Source organism: Dipodomys merriami, unplaced genomic scaffold (genome assembly GCF_024711535.1).
Source record: "Dipodomys merriami isolate MVZ:Mamm:240054 unplaced genomic scaffold, mDipMer1.0.p SCAF_17, whole genome shotgun sequence".
Classification (NCBI taxonomy): domain Eukaryota; kingdom Metazoa; phylum Chordata; class Mammalia; order Rodentia; family Heteromyidae; genus Dipodomys; species Dipodomys merriami.
In genome coordinates this window covers 17,392,902-17,412,260 of record NW_027203048.1, presented here as the reverse complement: position 1 = coordinate 17,412,260, position 19,359 = coordinate 17,392,902, and the positions used below count along the sequence as shown (strand labels likewise).

The 19,359-nt window shown below is 37.6% G+C and overlaps 1 protein-coding gene across 3 annotated transcripts in view; it reads left to right on the top strand.

Annotated features, from left to right (window-relative positions):
- The window catches only part of Heatr5b (HEAT repeat containing 5B), a 76,190-nt gene that overhangs the window by 42,163 nt on the left and 14,668 nt on the right, over window positions 1-19,359 (top strand). For all 3 annotated transcript variants that reach the window (XM_070025369.1, XM_070025370.1, XM_070025371.1), the window contains exons 24-30: window positions 183-434; window positions 2,490-2,671; window positions 5,061-5,129; window positions 9,438-9,617; window positions 13,711-13,948; window positions 14,949-15,200; window positions 17,457-17,584. In XM_070025369.1, the coding sequence (XP_069881470.1) occupies window positions 183-434; window positions 2,490-2,671; window positions 5,061-5,129; window positions 9,438-9,617; window positions 13,711-13,948; window positions 14,949-15,200; window positions 17,457-17,584 (1,301 nt within the window). The remainder of the gene's footprint in view (window positions 1-182; window positions 435-2,489; window positions 2,672-5,060; window positions 5,130-9,437; window positions 9,618-13,710; window positions 13,949-14,948; window positions 15,201-17,456; window positions 17,585-19,359) is intronic.

Genomic DNA, 19,359 nt, shown 5'->3' with positions numbered 1-19,359 from the left:
CCACAACTGACCAAAAAAAAAAAAAAAAAAAAAAACAACCCACCAGGTTTCTTTGTAGCATAACAGTATATAAATATTCAGATTGGTAATTTATCCTTTCCTCGTTTTTGAGAATTAATGCTGCTCTATAGCACCATTTTTTTCCTGTATGTGTGGTGCTATCATCTTTATTTTCATTTTAGATATGAGTACTGCAACTCCCTTCAGTAGTGGAAAAGATGAAGAATCTGAAAAGAAAGATGAGATGGATGACGATACCATGTTTACCACACTAGGCGAAGAAGATAAGTCAAAGCCTTTTGTGGCACCTCGCTGGGCTACTCGGGTATTTGCTGCAGATTGCCTCTGTCGAATCATCCATCTATGTGAGAATGCAGACCAGGCTCACTTTGATCTTGCCATGGCACGTTCTGCTAAACTACGAAATCCTAAAAGTAAATATAAAATCTATTCTTCTTTTCTTCAAAGTATCTTTTTAGGTATATTTATGTAGCATGCTTTTGGCCTATGCCTTTCATTGATTGTTAGTTTCCTTGCTTTTTACTTTAATTTTCTGTCTTCTGTTTATACATTTCACCCCATTTGGAAGAAAAGTTGAAGAAGGTGATCCAAAGACGCACAGGTGGTTGGATGGATGGATGAATGGATAGATTGGTAGATGAGTGGGTGGATAGATTACAGATACATCTATTTGTTTAAATTTATATTTCCACTAATTTTTTTCCTCTGTTGTGAGATTTATTTCTCTACATTTGGTAAGTTTTTTTAGTTGCCAGACATTGTAGAATTTATGTAAGTGCTAAATCTTTAAGTGTTTCTTTAATAGCACTGAACTGTGTTCTGGGATGTAATTTAATTATTGCACTTTGTATTATTTGAATTCCAGTGGGACCTAATTTTAAGCAAGATCTAGAATAGAGGTTTTACTCTAGGGCTAAAAGAAAAGCTTTCCCTTTCTACTTCTATTCTCCTAGGATTTTTTTCTTTCCATTTCGTGGGCTTAGGTTTCTTTACTACATATTTGAATTTTTCTGAAGTCAGAATTGGAAGAATCAGACTGTAGTTCGCATCTAGCCCACAGCTGTTTTTGTTTTTTGGTTTTTTTTAATCTTTTTTATTTTATTTTATTTTATTTGTGAACATACTGTACAGAGGAGTTACAATTACATGGGCAGGATAATGCGTACATTTCTTACCAAGCATTGCAGCCTCCTCCTTTGTTTACCCTTCACATCCCTTCCCAGCCTCCCCCCTCCCCCCCAATCCCAATCCTTCTCCTTCCCCCCCTCCCACTGTTTTTGTAAATAAAGTTTATTGGAACTCAGCATACTTTTGAATCTACATATCAGTGGTGACTGCTTTTGTATTGTAAAACACCAGAATTGAATAATTATATTAGAAATGATATGTCCTAGCCAGGTGTTGGTGGCTCATGCCTGTAATCCTAGCTACTCAGGGGTCTGAGATCTGAGGACTGTGGTTCAAAGCCAGCTACGAAAGGAAAGTCTTATCTCCAGTTGACTATGTAAAAAAGCTGCAAGTGGATCTATGGTTCAAGTGATAGAGCACTGGCCTTGAGTAAAAAAACCTCAAGGACAGTGCCCAGGCTCTTAGATCAGCCCCAGGAACAGGAGGCGGGGGGGGGGGGGGGGGAATTGGAGAGAGAGGGAGAGAAGAAAAGGGGGCGGGAGGGAATGATATAACCTGCAAAACCAAAAATATTTACTATCTGGTCCTTTATATGATTCTGCCAACCTATGTTCTAAAAGAATGGTCTTGTTTGGAGAGACAGTTATATTAATTAAATCTTTTGCTTCAGATGTCAAAGTATATCTTATAGTTATCCATGTTAACATTGAATAGTATAACTACTATTTTGGGAACACTGACACAGAAATTTTCACAAAAGATTATCTTTTTTTTGCAATATGAAATTTGTGGGCTATAAATGCCTTTTTTTTTTTTTTTTAAAGGTCATGGGGCTTGACCTCTGGGCCTGGGCGCTGTCCTTCAGCTCTTGACTAGCACTCTACCACTTGAGCCATAGTGCCACTTCTGGTTTTCTGGTGGCTTATTGGAGATAAGAGTCTCGGGACTGGGGTGGGAAGGTGGCTCAGTGGAAGAGCGCTTGCCTTGCATGCTTGAGATCCTGGGTCTGATTCCTCAGCACCACATAAGCAAAAAGCTGGAAGTGGTGCTGTGGCTCAAGTGGTAGAGCACTAGCCTTGAGCTGAAGAGCTGAGGGACACACCCAGGCCCAGAGTTCAGGCCCCACGACCGAACCAAAAAAAAAAAAAGAGTCTCGGGACTTTCCTGCCTGGGCTGGCTTTAAACCTCAATCCTTAGATCTCAGCCTCCTAAGTAGCTAGGATTACAGGCATGAGCCACCAGCGCCAGACTTACAAATGCTTTTATCAAGAATTTATTTCATGTTTGTGTTGTACTAATTTTTTTGTATAGTCTTTTTTGCATTTCATTTTTATTTTTAGATGACCTCTTGGTACTTCATCTTTCTGACCTTATTCGAATGGCATTCATGGCTGCAACTGATCACAGCAACCAGCTGCGGATGGCTGGACTCCAAGCTCTTGAAGACATTATCAAGAAATTTGCGTCTGTGCCTGAACCAGAATTTCCAGGTCATGTGATTCTGGAGCAGTATCAAGCTAATGTGAGATTTGTACTTACTTATAAACTTGAAATTGATCTTTTGAGGGACTGTAAAAGGAGTGAAGACTCCCTGAAGTGATATATTTGAAACTGTAAGCTCTTTTTTTGTGTAAAAAGCATACCGTTACTTCCAAAATGTGCTTCATAGTTCCATTCAACCCACAGTTAAAGAAGAGTGTCAATCTGTTGTCACTATTTTTAAGCTGTGACAGAGTATTAGTGATACAACTAGAATAGAAAGTCTTGCCCTGTGTTTATATAGTTAGTTGTGCCACTCAAAAGATAAAAGGAACATTCAAAGGCATGTTGTGGGCTTACAGCCATTATTTTTATATGACAAGGCTTGATAAGCAGCTTTCGAAATAAAAAAGCAATTTCCCCTGTGTACTGAAGGATAAGCTGACTTATAGCAACACAAGAGTATTACTAAAATAATTTGATACTTTCAAAAGATTTTTATTGTATTCTATTCTAAAGGATAGACTATTTTTTCCAGATGTTTTTCCTGTGGTGTAATAAATTAAACTTAGCAATGGTGGAGGATAAGTGTTTCTGAAAGTACACAAACATTACATTAACAGATAAGTAGCATCATTCTTCTGTGAGATTATGCCAAAATCTGGTTCCAGCTGATCCTGTCCCTCAGCTCATACACACAAAATGAGCTATGTGAATAATATATAATCTATTGCTTTTCTATCACAAGTAATAGGTGAGGAAATCTGAGCCTATAGCCTGACCCTATGTAGAAAACCTGTTTGCAGTTGTTTAATCCTACATAGAATGATGGGTTTTTTAAAGCTTTTCTTTAGAAATCATTTCAGATTTACACAAAACATGCATGAATAATCAAAAGTTATTTTATACCTTTTATTCCTATTTACCAATTGATTTTGTATTGCTTGATTGTTGGTTCTGTCCTTTCTCTTCTTTTTCCTTAGTCTTTCTACATCTGTACAATTGTTTTCTAAAAATTTTAAATCATGTACTTTTGTCCTTGAACGCTGATTTGTATTCCAGAGAACAAGAACATTGGAACATTGTCTTACATTACCAAAGAACAGTTATTAACCTCAGGAAATGTTTATTATTTTTATTAAATCTATTCCAGTTTTGTTTTTCGTGAACCCAAAGATCTTTCATACTATTTTTTTTTCCTTTAGTACCAGCTCATCTATTGTGCTTAGTTACCATGTGTCTTTAATCATAGAGATAGACTTTTGATCATTTCCACATTACTGTTTTTTGAATAAACCTTTATTTATTTTTATTATAAAGTTGATGTACAGAGGGGTTACCATTATATAAGTCAGATAATGAATAATATGCCTTAGTGACTAGGTATAAGAACAGGAATACCCACTTATGAGATGGCCATATTTAGTTTCTTTATTCAGTTCATACGTAATAAACCTCATATATATCTTACAATTTATGACTGACATTAGCTTATTTAAAACTTAAGTTTATATCTGTTGTTTATATGACAGTAATACCTAAGTTAACACATTTTAAAGCATATCTCTATTAGAAATGAAATGATCTTGAAGGTCTTTTCATTTAAGTAATGAGTTTGTATATGTGAGATTTATCCATAAGATATATAAATGACATTAGAAGAATTTTTAGATAAAGTACTTTATACACATGAAAATAGAATATAGAAACCCCTGAAAATTGTAAAAAAAAAAAAAAAAATGGGATATAAGAAAGAGTAAGAAAGCCAGGCGCTGGTGGCTCACGCCTGTAATCCTAGCTACTCAGGAGGCTAAGATCTGAGGATCGCGGTTCAAAGCCAGCCCAGGCAGGAAAGACTGTGAGACTCCTATCTCCAATAAACCACCAGAAAACCGGAAGTGGCGCTGTAGCTCAAGTGGTAGAGCGCTCGCCTTGAGCTGAAGAGCTGAGGGATAGCGCCCAGGCCCAGAGTTCAAGCCCCACGACCGACCAAAAAAAAAAAAAAGAAAGAGTAAGAAGGGTTAAATTTGATCAAAGTGTATTACATGTATGCATGGAAATATTATAGCCAAACTCCTTTGTACAGTTAACATATACTAATTAAAATAAACAAAAATGAAAATGTAGATGGTGGAAGGGATATCCTTAACAAAATAACTATTTTTAGTTATCTCTGGCAACCTGTGACTGTAAGACTATCCTGTTTACTATTAAACAAAAACAAGAGAAATGTAAGCAAGATGTAGGATTCCTATACATTTGACATTATAACCTAGAAAGCAAAGACAAGTGGTATAGTTGAATTTCTTAGAAGTAAAAATAGGTAAGAGAGAAGGGGCAAGTAAGTGTTGTGTGTTCTCATCTCCCCTGACACAGAGGCTTTGTGCTTTCTACTTACCTCTACAAACAAAGTGCTTCATTTATTTTTCTAGGTGGGAGCTGCTCTAAGACCAGCATTTTCACAAGATACTCCATCAGATATAATAGCAAAAGCTTGCCAGGTAAGAGGCTTTCTGTAGTTGTTTTCTATAGATTTTTTGATATCTTAGGATTTCTCTTCAAGAAAGAAGAGAGAGTCAGCCTCCTGAGATTTAATACTGAATGGAATCCATTCGTATCACATTTTTGAAATTCTAGAGATGGACAGATTAGTGGTTGCCCAGAATTAGAGAAAAGGAAGGAAAAATTAAGCTGAGTATGGTTATCAGGAGCAATGTCAGAGTACTTTTGGTTTTGAAGCTAATTAGTAAAGAAAAAAGCCGGAAGTGGCACTGTGACTCAAGTGGTAGAACGCGCTAGCCTTGAGCTGAAGAGCTGAGCGACAGCACCCAGGCCTAGAGTTCAGGCCCCACAACTGGTCCCCCCCCCACACACACCAAAAAAAAAAATCAGTCCTATGTAAATAACATGATGATGTTTTCACTGCGTAGTCTTTAAGCAGACAAAATCTCCTACAAAGTTACTGATTATTAGAATTTCATCTTGGGTGAGGTGTTTTTTTTTTTTTTTTTCAGTTGTGGGGCCTGAACTCTGGGCCTGGGCTCTGTCCCTCAGTTCTTCATCTCAAGGCTAGCTCTCTACCACTTGAGCCACAGTACCACTTGTGGCTTTTTTGGCTTATGTGGTGCTGAGGAATCGAACCCAGGGCCTCATGTATGCAAGGCAAGCACTCTACCACTGAGCCACCTTCCCAGCCCCTAGAATTTCATCTTATACATTAGTAGTATGAAAATTTTCTGTCATTCAATTTTCCTTAAAATTTGTATTGTGTGGTGCTAGCTGCTTTTTCTACAGAAACTCCTCTCCTAGTGGCAGGTTTAAATTTATGACCTGCCAGAAACTGAGTGGCTCACGTCTGTAATTAATCCTAGCTACTCAGGAGGCTGAAATCTGAGGATCTCAGCTTGAGGCCGGCTGGGGCAAGAAAGTCTATGAGACTCTTATCTTCCAGAAATGAAGCTGTGGCACAAGTGATAGAGCCTTGAGCAAAAGAGTTCAGGGACAGTGCCCAGGCCCTAAGCAAGCCCAGGACTGGCATGTGCGTGTGTGCACACATGTGTACGCATGTGTGCACACACATACACACAAATTATGACTCCTGTTATGCAAGGCAAGATGGGGCAGTGGGTTGCTTTAGGGCAAGAAAAAATTGCCTTACAAGGTATCCCAGCTTGTTTGTGGTCATAAATGTCACCTTAAAACAACTTAAAATCAGAATAATTCTTATTTTTAAAAATAATTTTTATTGAGATTGATTACATAAATTTCAAAAATTTCACAGTATTATAGGATAGTGATAACTTACTTAAAGTCACAAACACATTTTAACCTTCACAAGGCAAATTGTCATTATCTTGGTCTATAAAGTTTGTGAATTCTAAGCCGGGCGCTGGTGGCTCACGCCTGTAATCCTAGCTACTCAGGAGGCTGAGATCTGAGGATCGCGGTTCAAAGCCAGCCCGGGCAGGAGAGACTGTGAGACTCCTATCTCCAATAAACCACCAGAAAACCGGAAGTGGCGCTGTAGCTCAAGTGGTAGAGCGCTAGCCTTGAGCTGAAGAGCTGAGGGACAGCGCCCAGGCCCAGAGTTCAAGCCCCACGACCGACAAAAAAAAAAAAAAGTTTGTGAATTCTATGAATTCTATGACAGTACAACTATTTCTTCCATATTAGAAAGTAATTCTTCTTATAGATCTTCAAATGTAGTATAACTAGAAACAGTAATCAATGGGTTAGCAAAAAATAATTTAAAACAAGATCAGAATCAAATAGTACATTCTTAAATATTTCATTTCAAGTTAAAATTTATGCATTTTGCTAACGCTTTGGTGGAAGGCAAAGATCATTTCTCTGGATATAATTTCGCTGATTTAGTGTTACACTGTCTTTTTTCATATACCAAGTCTGGATTGCACTATCTGCAATTTCTAGTTAAAAATTTCTTTAAAGCAGAGAAAGTACTTAATTTTTTTGAAAGATTAGCTTAATGCCAAGTTCAGAATCTATACAACTGTTCTCAAATTTAGTTATGTTTCTACCAAATTTCACAGAAATATTATCAAACTGTTCAGTAGATTAATTTTAATTTCCTTAAGAATCACAGTTCTAGCCGGGCGCCAGTGGCTCATGCATGTAATCCTAGCTACTGAGGAGGCTGAGATCTGAGGATCGAAGTTCAAAGCCAGCCTGGGCAGGAAAGTCTGTGAAACTCTATCTCCAATAAACCACCAGAAAACCGGAAGTGGTGCTGTGGCTCAAATGGTAGAGCACTCGCCTCGAGCTGAAGAGCGCAGGGACAGCTCCCAAGCCCAGAGTTCAAGCCCCACAACCCCCCCCACACACACACAAAAGAATCACAATTCTTTCTTTTCATAGTCATATTTGATACCATTTCATCTTGAATTTCACTGTATTTTTGGCATATATTGACTAATGTTTTATTTTGCCAATGGTTTGTTTTTAATATAGTTTGTGTCTTTATTTTATTAAATGTAATTGTGAATACTTTGAGAATAAGAATTGTAAGAAAGGCTGAGTACTAGCAATCCTAGCTACTAAGAAAGCTGAGGTCTGAGTATTGCAAATCTCCAATTAACCACAAAAAGTTGGAAATGAAGCTGTGGCTTGATTGTCAGCCTTGAGGAAAAAAAGCTCACAGTGTCCAGGCCCCAGAGTTCAAGCTTTGGGATTGGCATGTACATGTAGATGCACATACACACACGCACGTGTGCACACACGAAATTGTGAGATAATAAAATTGTGTGAATACTTATTCTTGACTTTTTTAAAAAAAGTTTTAAGTATTGAAGTCCATTAGCAATTTTTTGAAAGCCAAAAGCTTTTTGATTTCACAATAAGATCTGAGAAGTCTTGTTCTCATTGGCTCCTGAAGTCATATTACAGTATTGATTAATGTCTCTGAGGATAATTCCTTATATATCTCATTGCAAAATACCAATGTGTTAATTATTAGGTAATCCCACCATGTGACTTTTTAAGTATATTCCCTAGTGAGGCTCATGTACCCTGTTACCTTTTACCCAAAATTGGGAGACATATCTTGACCTACGGATTTCAGATAAGAAAGAAAGGACTTGTAATCACTCTTGACCTAACTGACTTCATCAGAAACTCAATGTCTTCCCACTTGAAATTCTTGCCTGGGTCTAATATCACTGTGCTTGCCTGATTTTCCTTTGTTTTAGGGGTTTAAGTTTCTCTGTTTATGCTTGTTCCAGTTGTCCCTTAAATATAACCATTTTCCCTATGCTTTGACTTTTAAAAGATAGGTTTAAAAAGAGACTGCTATCTTAATTTTTTTAAGAGACCCCTATCTTAAGAATATTTACCTAGTAGTAGTACATTAGTTATTGTCTTTGTGTGGAAATTCCTAAGTTTATTATTTACCCTTGAACTTGTTCCTAAAATCCAGACCCAAGTTTCCAACTGCCTGCCGAATGTCTATCCACACATTTTTTTAGTGGCATTTAGAACTCAGCCTGTAAAAACATTTGGAACCAAAATCATGGTAACTTATTGTCTCCATTAAACTTTCCCATTTTCCTGAATTAGATCTTTTACACAGTAGTACTGCTTCCATTCATCCACATTCAAAGCTTTGACAGTCGAAAGCTGACAGTCATTGATTCTTCACATTTTGCATCAACCTTGTCCTATCCCTAGATATGTCTCATTGGATTTTAGATCCTGTGATTTTTTTTTTTCTTTCAAGATCAGAATGAAATCTGAACTCAGTTTATGTGAAATACAAAGTTTATATATCTGATAACAACTTACTTTCCTAATCACCATTTCTTCCACCTATAAACTCCCTTGTGTCTGGATGTACAAATCATCCTGATTCCTAAAAATTTCTATTTTTTTCTCTCTGCTCTTTCTTTGTCATGTCACAGTCATAAAATATTCTCATACATTCATTCAATCTGCACTTTCTTTAAAACAAAAAAAAACTCAATAGCTTGTATAACCTTTTGCCTGTGGTAAATAGACATTTTGTTGAAGTATTATTTAAGACTTAACTATGTTGGGTAGAAAACCAGTTCTGTTAAAATTTTTATTAATCATTGGAAACACTAAATAAATACTACTTTACTTTCTTCATAGGAGTACAATAAAATCTATGCTTACTATTGGTTTGTCATAAAAAATAATGTAAAGATAGCATTGGGTAGATTTTTTTTGTTCTGTTTTGATATTTTCCCTCAGGAAAGAGAACAATATTTATTACATTCTCTTCCATGAAATGTTAGTTTCTTTTATAAAAATTCAAACATGTTTTCCCTGGCTAGGTATGCAGCACATGGATTGGCAGTGGAGTTGTCAGTGATCTCAATGATCTCCGTCGAGTACACAATCTGCTTGTTTCTTCTCTGGATAAAGTTCAGGCTGGAAAAGGTTCTTCCAGCCAACTATACCGAGAGAGTGCCACAACCATGGAAAAACTAGCTGTTCTCAAAGCGTGGGCAGAGGTAAGCATGCCTCTCTTGTCAGTAAAAAAAAAAAAAAAATCATTACCCTTTTCCTATTGATATATTATGTTTGGTTTTTAAAAGCTGACCCTTGACTTTTTGAAAATCTGTTGATCATATTTTTGTGTTCTTTTTTTTTTTTCTTAAACTTTTTGAGGAAGGACTCTCCTTACTTCATATGAGGAAATTAGGCAAAGAAAACCCAAATTATGAATAATAGAAAATAAATTATGCTATTACTCTTTCATTTGATTACATTTCAGGAGACTGGCCAGCTTGACTTATAGGCTGCAAGAATTTTGATTGTTGGATTATTATGTTTTTTTGAGATATCGTTATACTACATAGTCTAGAAAAGCCTTAGATTCTACTCCTACCTATGTCTCCCAAGTGCTAGGAATATGGTCATGCACCACCATGCCCAGCCACGTTATTTTTAATACCTGGTTTTACCTCTTTCATTTTCATAGTCACATATGTTGTTTAATATATAACTAGCAGAAGGAATTCTACCACTTGCTTTTGAGTTCTTATCATTTGCCCTCCTGTATTTGAAGTAACTGATTCCCTCCTCTGCCAGCCCAGCCCATCCTTACTTCCCTGTTTACCTAGTATCAGCAGCCTCTGACCACTGAAGAGCAATTGTTAGCGTGCAGTAGGCAGATGATATAGTTTAGATAAACAATTGCTGGGGCTTGAGTTTCTTTTCTTCACAGGGAGAAAAGAAAAATGTAGAGCTCAATAAGCTACCTTAGAACTTAATTTTCTCTAAATTTTACACTAAGATCAAGCTGTCTTTCAAATAGAGTATCTCTTTGTTAATACCTGCATTTTAGATTGAAATTTACTCCTCATTTTTTTCTCTGTAGCTGACTTAGTTTTTGTTAAAAACATAAAAACCATTTCATAGTTATCCTTAGTCCTCCAGCATTCCTAATTAATATTCCCAAATGTAGAGAATAAGATGTGTTTTCATGATTATATAAGACATTTTTCAATTAGCTTGTTGTTTATTTTTTTTGTTGTTGTTGGTCATGGGGCTTTAACTCTGGGCCTGGGCACTGTCTCTGAGCTGTTCTGCTCAAAATGAGTGCCCTACCACTTGAGCCACATTGCCATTTCTGGTTTTCTGGTGGCTAATTGGAGATAAGAGTCTCTTGGACTTTCCTGCCCAGGCTGGCTTTGAATCATGAACCTCAGATCTCAGCCTCCTGGGTAGCTAGGATTATAGACATGAGCCACTAGTGCCTGGCAATGAACTGGTTCTTTACTCCTATAATGTGCTAAATTCACTTACAAGGAAGTTTGGCATAGTTCAGTATAAAAGGCATTAAATACTAAGTGAGAGGCCCCAGAAAACATTGGATCTGTAGGGTGTACCATTTGTGAATCCTTATGAATGGTACTGCCTCCTGTTTTTAGAATTTTGGTTTGTACATATGCCTTAACTAGTTCCTTTTCCTCAAACCTCACTCAGTAACTAATTCTTATTTAACTTCATTAATAGTTTTGAATTAACACCATTTTTTTTTGTTTTGCTATACTGAAGCTTGAACTCATGGCCTCCTGCTTGTTTGACTTGTGCTTGCTCTTGACTATTGCTCTACGACTTGAGCCATGCCTTTTAGCTTTGCTTTTTGCCGGTTATTGGGGATGGAATGCTGTGAACTTTTCTGCTTAAGCCAACTTTGAATCATGATCCTTCAGATTTCAGCCTCCTGAGTAAGATTATCAGAGTCAGCCATCAGTGCTCAGCTTTACAGTTACTTCTTGATGATATAAACATCTGCGCATGACTTAGTATTGGTGTGATACCTTTGAAGTACCAGGTACTTAGGAGGATGAAGCAGGAGGATGGCTTGAATCCATGAGTTTGAAGCCAGCCTGAGCAATATAGAAAGACCTTGATTCATTTATAAAATAAAATCTGGCTGGGCACCATTGGCTCATACCTACTTAGGAGGTTGAGATCTGAGGATCATGGTTAGAAGCCAGCACAAGTATGAAAGCCCATGAAACATTTATCTCCAATTAACTATGTAAAAAACCAGAAGTAGAGTTGCAGCTCGAAGTGGTAGAGCCCTAGCCTTAAGCAAAAAAGCTCTTAACCCGGCACCAGTGGTGCATGCATGTAATCCTAGCTACTAAGGCTGAGATCTGAGGATCAGATTTAAAGCCAGCCTGGAAAGGAAAGTGCATAAGATTCTTATCTCCAAGAAAAACTACTCAGAAAAAGCCAGAAGTAGTTCTGTGGCTGAAGTGGTAGAGCACTAGCCTTGAGCACAAAAGCTGAAGGGCAGCACTCAGACTGAGTTCAAGTCCCAGGAATGGAAAAAAAAAAAATGTCCATGCAGCAAAAGTAGTACCAACATAATGCAAGCATGGGAATTTGGATTTTCAGTCCTTTTTTACTCTTCTTTGACAATTTTTTTCTAACATAATTATTAAAATAGTAAGTTTTGTCAGGTGCCATTGGCTCAGGCCTGAAATCCTAGTTACTCAGGAGCCTGAGATCTGAGGATCACCTTTCAAAAGTCTGGGCAGGAAAGGCTGTGAAACTCTTAATCTCCAATAAAAGCTACTCAGAAAAAGCTGGAAGAGGTGCTGTGGCTCAAGTGGTAGAGCTTAGCCTTGAGAATAGAGAGGCCTCAGGGACAAATCCCAGGTCCTGAGTTCAAGTCCCAGGACTGGCAAAAAAAAGTTTTCAATACATATATGTGACATTGAATTTCTTCAGTGACACCCCCCTTTGTCCATTGCTCACCAAGCAATATATCTTCAACTGCTTCACATCATGTGCTCAGGCTGAACTAAAAACTTGGAGCTTACTTAAAATGCTGTGTGCAGTTTCCTATTTTTGTGCTCATGTACTTGCTGTTTCCTCTGCCTTCAATTCCTCTTTCCATCTTTACTGTGATCTAGTAAACTTTTGTTCTTAAAAACTCTACCTTGCCTTTCTCATACTCTCAAGGTTCAAATCTGTCCATGATTGGTGTTCCTCAAGATTCATTCATTCATTCACTTTGGAAACCCTCCTGTGTTCAGTTGGTGCCAGACACTGTTCCTAGCATTGGAGTATGTAGGGAAAATCATTAAAAACAAAGTTATAGTTTCTGTTGTTTTAAGACAGGATCCTGCTTATGTGGCCTATGCTGTCCTCAAGCTCATGGTCTTCCTGCCTTAACTTCCCAAATACTAGGATTGTAGGCCTACAACTCCAGGACTAAGCTTGGAAACAAATTTTCAAGTTTCTTTCTCAGCAATTTTCTCACTCCCCTGTTTTGTGTTAGTCTGAGTTCATGGACAGCAAAAACTGTGATTATTTGTCCTTGTTTTAGCAGTTCTGATTCAGTCTAAACAAAGAACAGTCTTTAAAATTATTCACTAAAGGACTGGGTACGGCAGCACGTTCGTACTTGTAATCCCAGTTTGGGTGGAAGGGCAGTATTTTCAGTTCAAGCACAGTGTCAGCTGACTAGTCAAAGACAACTGTGTTACATAGTGAGACTCTGTCTCCAAAGTTATGTTTTAGGTAGGTTGCTATTATTTGTTGTTTTGGTTCAAAAACTAGAGAGAAAGGATATAAATGATACATGTGACTAGTAAGTTATATTCTCAGCTATCTGTTGCAATTGCTAGGTCACAAAATATCATTTAAGGGTTTAGAAAGATATTTATGGAATCCCCTCTAGGCACCTCCCTTTTCTTGGCCTTTTTCTTTGAATGCTGTCTGTGTCTAGTAAGTCTAGGAAAGTGGACACAGTAGACAGGAAGTTATCTATTGAGAAAAATAAGGAGCCTTTGTAAATGGAACACAGAAAGCCAGGACAACTCAGAGAAACCTACTCAAGAAATATGCTGAGAGGAATAGTCACCGTCAGATGGGTAAAAAAAAAAAAAAAAAAATGGTTTCTGAAACCAATAGAAGTACTCTTCTGTCATTTTTAGTAATTTATAAGGTTGCTTACTTTCTAGTATCTGTACAGGATTGCCTTTTATAATTCAGCTGTATCATTAATACAATTTAAGTGAGTTTTTAAAATGAGTTTTTATCTCATGCCTTGTTATTTTCACCTCTTAAATATCTTATTAGGTGTATGTAGTTGCTATGAATATTAAAAAAGAAGCAGAGTCAAAACCCAAAAGAGCTATTAAAAGTACTGATGATGAGGATGATGACTATGGTACCATAGATGAGCTGCCACCAGACAGTTTAATAACCTTGGTACAACCTGAACTGCCAACACTTAGCCGCCTTTGGTTGGCAGCATTGAAAGACTATGCACTTTTGACTTTACCAGCTGAATTTTCTAGTCAGCTCCCCCCAGATGGTAAGTATTATAATCAATCAGAGTTTTGCTTTTATTGAGTTCAAAGTAATAATTAAACAACAACAGCAAAGGATTTGGGCTAGCATTGATAATAATAATTTTTTGGACTTAAACTTGATTGTTTCATTTAGAGGCAGTCCTACATATTGAATTTGTCAATTCAGCACAGTATAGCAGAAAATTTTCCATTAAAGCAAAAATGTTAGCATGCTTATAGTAATAGCTGAGGGTATTCTTAACTATGGAGTTCTCCATAGTCAGTATATATAATCATGATAAAATAATAACTGCTGTATACTGGTCATTGTATTTTATATAAATCCTAATCTAGCTATGAATTGTATTTCTCAAATCATTGCCAAATTGTACTTTTAGATTTCATTTTGATATCATAATGAACATTTTTTCTGTTTAGTAAAGGTATTAGTTTATGTTCAAAGAACTCATTTCTTTTTATCTTTTATTAATAACAATGATGGAATTCTCTCTTATTCTCCTTCCTTAATCCAATCCAACAGCAAAGAGATAGGAGGAAATCCTGAATGTTGGTAGTAGAAATAGGATGGGGGGGGGGGGATACCAAAGCAGATCAATACAGAGTCTTGATCATGGTAAAAAGAGAGGTGACAAAGAGGGACAACAGCAAAGGTAAAGGTAAGGATACTTAGTGGCACTAGCTATGTAAAGGCTGAGCTAGCATCAGTAAGGGAGAGACAAAGGCATTTCAGTTCAACAGCTGTGTAAAGTGATTGGTTTAGGAAGAAGTTCTTTGGCCGCATTTCTTTTCGTTAAGAACAAGATAGTGGCGTTGTGGCTCAAGTGGTAGAGCGCTAGCCTTGAGCTGAAGAGCTGAGGGACAGCACCCAAGCCCAGAGTTCAGGCCCCACGAACGGACCCAAAAAAGAACAAACAAAAAAACAAGAACAAAATAGATTTAATTGCTTATAAATGAGGAACACTTATAATAGAAAATACATTAATTGATTTGCTTGTTTCACAGGTGGAGCGTTTTATACTCCTGAGACAATTGATACAGCTAGACTTCACTACCGGAATTCCTGGGCCCCAATCCTGCATGCAGTGGCACTTTGGCTAAATAGCACAGGCTTTACATGTTCAGAGTCCACCGAAGCCTCGGTGTCTGGTTTACAAAAACGTCCTACAACTGTTAATTTAAACCAGGCCTCAGGAGCGATGACAAGTGCTAAATCCTTGCCAGAAATTAATAAAGACAGAATGCATCTGATTTTAGGTAAGGTGATATGTGAATGTGTTTTAAGGGATGTTATTTCTGGCCAGGCACTAATGGCTCATGCCTGTAATCTTAGCTACTCAGGAGGCTGAGATTTTAGGATTAGGATTCAAAGCTAGCCTGGGCAGGAAAGTACATGAGACTCTTATCTCCAATTGACTACCAGAAAACCAGAAGTGGTGCTGTGGCTCAAGTGGTAGAGTGTTAGTTTTGAGGTAAATTGCATAGGGATAGCACCTAGGCCCAGAGTTCATGCCCCATGACTGACAAAAAAACAAACAAGATAAGTTATTTCTGAAGATGCCTATCCTTAATTTTAATGCAAGGGAAAAATTTTGTATAGCATAACTCAGAATAACCAAAGGATTTTTCTGCTCAATTTACAGTTAACTGGATTTGTTGTTGTTGTTGTTGTTGTTGTTGTTGTTGTTGTTGTTGTTGTTTTGGTCTGTTGTGGGGCTTGAACTCCTGGGCACTGTCCCTCAGCTCTTCAGTTCAAGGCGAGTACTCTACCACTTGAGCCACAGTGCCACTTCTGATTTTCGAGTGGTTTATTGGAGATCAGAGTCTCACAGACTTTCCTGCCCGGTCTGGCTTTGAACCATGATCCTCAGATCTCAGCCTCCTGAGTAGCTAGGATTACAGGTGTGAGCTACCGACCTAACTGGATTTTTTACCTAAAAGTTAAATAATTAAAACTACTCTTAAAAGTTATAGCTTTCAGCCGGGCACCAGTAGGTCACGCCTGTAGTATATATCTGTCATTTTCACTCATAGGGCAGTATTGAATAATTTTCGGGATAAAACTCATAAGCATATTTTTTATTCAAAAAGTTTTCTTTTTACTAGGCATGTGACAGATTGTCTATGAAGAAAAGAAGTTTAATTTAAATCAATTCTAATGTATTATTGCTTTCTAGGTGCTTCTTTTTTAACATTTAAGAATTTACATATTCTTTTTTTTTTTTTTTTTTGTCGGTCGTGGGGCTTGAACTCTGGGCCTGGGCGCTGTCCCTCAGCTCTTCAGCTCAAGGTGAGCGCTCTCCCACTTGAGCTATAGCGCCACTTCTGGTTTTCTGATGGTTTATTGGAGATAGGAGTCTCAGGGTCTTTCCTGCCCGGGCTGGCTTTGAACCATGATCCTCAGATCTCAGCCTCCTGAGTAGCTAGGATTACAGGCGTGAGCTACCAGCGCCCGGCAAGAATTTACATATTCTGATGGGCTGGGAAGGTGGTTCAGTGGTAGAGTGCTTGCCTTGCATGCATGAGGCCCTGGGTTTGATTCCTCAGCACCACATAAACAGAAAAAAAAAAAGCCAGAAGTGGCATTGTGGCTCAAGTGGTAGAGTGTTAGCTTTGAGCTGAAGAGCTGAGGGACAGCGCCCAGGCCCAGAGTTCAGGCCCACAACCGGACCCAAAAAAAAAAAAATTTTACATATTCTAAAGAACAGTGATTTCATGTTTTCTGGGGTGAAAGGAACACAATTTGTTAAATGTAATTATAAAATTCATCAGCGGGGCACTGGTGGCTCACGCCTATAATCTTAGCGACTCAAGAGGCTGAGATCTGAGTGTCACAGTTCAAAGCCAGCCCAGGCAGGAAAGTCCGTTACACTCTTATCTCCAATAAACGACTAGAAAACCAGAAGTGGCGCTGTGGCTCAAGTGGTAGAGCTCTTGCCTTTAGCTGAAGAGCACAGGGACAGCGCCCAAGCCCAGAGTTCAAGCCCCACAACCTACCAAAAACAAAACAAAACAAAAATTCATCAGTGGATATGATAAATGAAAACATGAAAAACTTTTAAAATCTTAGCCTTGTACTCATTAAGAGCAGGTTGTATTGTACCCAAGCACATCCACTGAGCTTGTATCACTTGACATTTTAAAATTTCAAATTCATACAAAGCTGTTTGACAGCTATTTGGCAAAAAGTAATATAATGTTCATAAATGTATTCTTAATGTACTACAATTTTTAAAGTCCTAAAATTAGAAAAGTGGATCTTCATAATCATCCTAATATGGCATGAGAAATCCTCCCCCCCATACTAAATTTAAAATATTATCTAATTGCAAAGTTACAATCTTATGTTGAGTTTGGCTGCTTTGTTTAGAAACCATTTTTAACTCCAAGTAATTAAAAAATAAAAATTACAGTAATCTGAAAAAATTAGCTAAAAGTAGATATTAAATGGGGTATAAAAGTTAATAAAGTATTTCATGTTAAAGACCCATGTTTTTATTTTATGCATTTCAGGTGTGAGTATACAGTTTCTTTGTTCCCCTAGACCTGAGGAGCCCGTTGAGCATGTTACAGCATGCCTGCAGGCCCTACATACTTTGCTAGACTCTCCTTATGCACGAGTCCATATTGCAGAAGATCAGGTAAAGTGTGTTTAATTACAATAGATAATGCTTTGCATTGTCTCACTCATATTACCTTAGGATAATTGTATTACATAGGAAATAAATATTACATATTAGTAACAGTATTATATGTAACATTTAGTGATAATATTTAATAAACATTAAAGGATTTTTTTCTTTTTTTTAATGAGGTATTGGGGTTTTAACTCATGCCCGAGCACTCTAACATTTAAACCATGTCACTTGCCCTTTTGGTTTTAATTTATTTTTCAGCAAGGTTTCTTTTTTTGTTTTTTGGGTTTTTTTGTTTTTGTTTTTTGATTTTTGATTTTTTGCCATTCCTGGGGCTTGAACTCAGGGTCTGGGCACTGTCCCTGAGCTTCTTTTGCTCAAGGCTAGCGTTCTACCACTTGAACCACAGCACCACTTCTGGCTTTTTCTGTTTATGTGGTACTGAGGAATTGACCCAGGGCTTTATGCATGGAAGGCAAGCGCTCTACCACAAAGCCGTAGTCCAAACCCTATCAGCAAGGTCTTACACTTTTATATGCCTCAGCTCATGAGGCTCCTACCACTGCCTCCCACATAGCCAGTATTTTAGCAATATTCTACCACATTCAGCTTATTTGTTCAAATAGGATCTCACTAACTTTTTTACCTGGATTGGTTTCAAATCACAATCTTCACATCTTTGCCTCCTGAGGAGCTTGGATTACCACATTCACTGAGCACCTATATTGACTCATAGATGTCCAGGCAGAGCTAGATTAGAGATTAACTGTTATACCTTTGCCATCAGTAATCAAATAAAACTAAAAATTTAAGAGATGCCTTTAGTTTAATTCTACTAATAGTGTGTCAAAGTAATTTATAAGGCTATTATATAAATCATGCCACTTTAAAGTGTTTGATTAAGTATTACCTACCATATAGTGAATTTTTATTTTGCACTGGCTCAAATACTCACTTAAAGCTTAATGAGCTTTTCTAACTTTTGTAGGGAATATTTACAGAAACAAACAGGAATTCCTTTATTTTTATCCCCTTTGCTACCACTCTACCAAATGATATCACTTGGTATATTTTCCTGTAAAACACAAGTAGATAAAATACTGAGTTGATACCATTTTGTCATATGAAACTAGGTTGGCATATGATGCTGCCTAAAAATAAAACATATAATGTGATTATAAAGTTTACTTACTGATTAACTCTTGTTTGCACCCTAGCCTTGTAGCTTTAACTGTGCCTCAACTAAACTACAGATTAAAATGAGCTGGTGCTAGTAGCTCACAACTACAATCCTAGCTGCTCGGGAGGCTGTGGTCTGGGGAATCGTAGTTCAAAACCAGCCTGGGCAAGAAAGTCCACAAGACTGTTTCCAATTAGCCGGCAAAACTGTTTAGACTTGGAAGTCAGGCCTAAGTGGTAGAGCTCCAGCTATTAACAAAAAAGCTGATTGAGATTGTGAGGCTCTGAGTTCAAGCCCAAGAAGGGAAGGGAGGGAGAGAAGAAGGAAAAGAAAGGAGGGGAGGGAAGGGGAGAATATGAATTCTTAGGATTGTTTTTAAATTAATATAAGATTTAAGGACTGGGAAGGTGGCTCAGTGGTAGAGTGCTTGCCTTACATGCATGAGGCCTTGGGTTCAATTCCTAAGCACCACATAAGCAGAAAAAAGTCAGAAATGGTGCTGTGGCTCAAGTGATAGAGCACTAGCCTTGAGCTGAAGAGCTGAGGGACAGCGCCCAGGCCCAGAGATCAGGCCCCATGACCAGCAAAAAAAAAAAAAAAA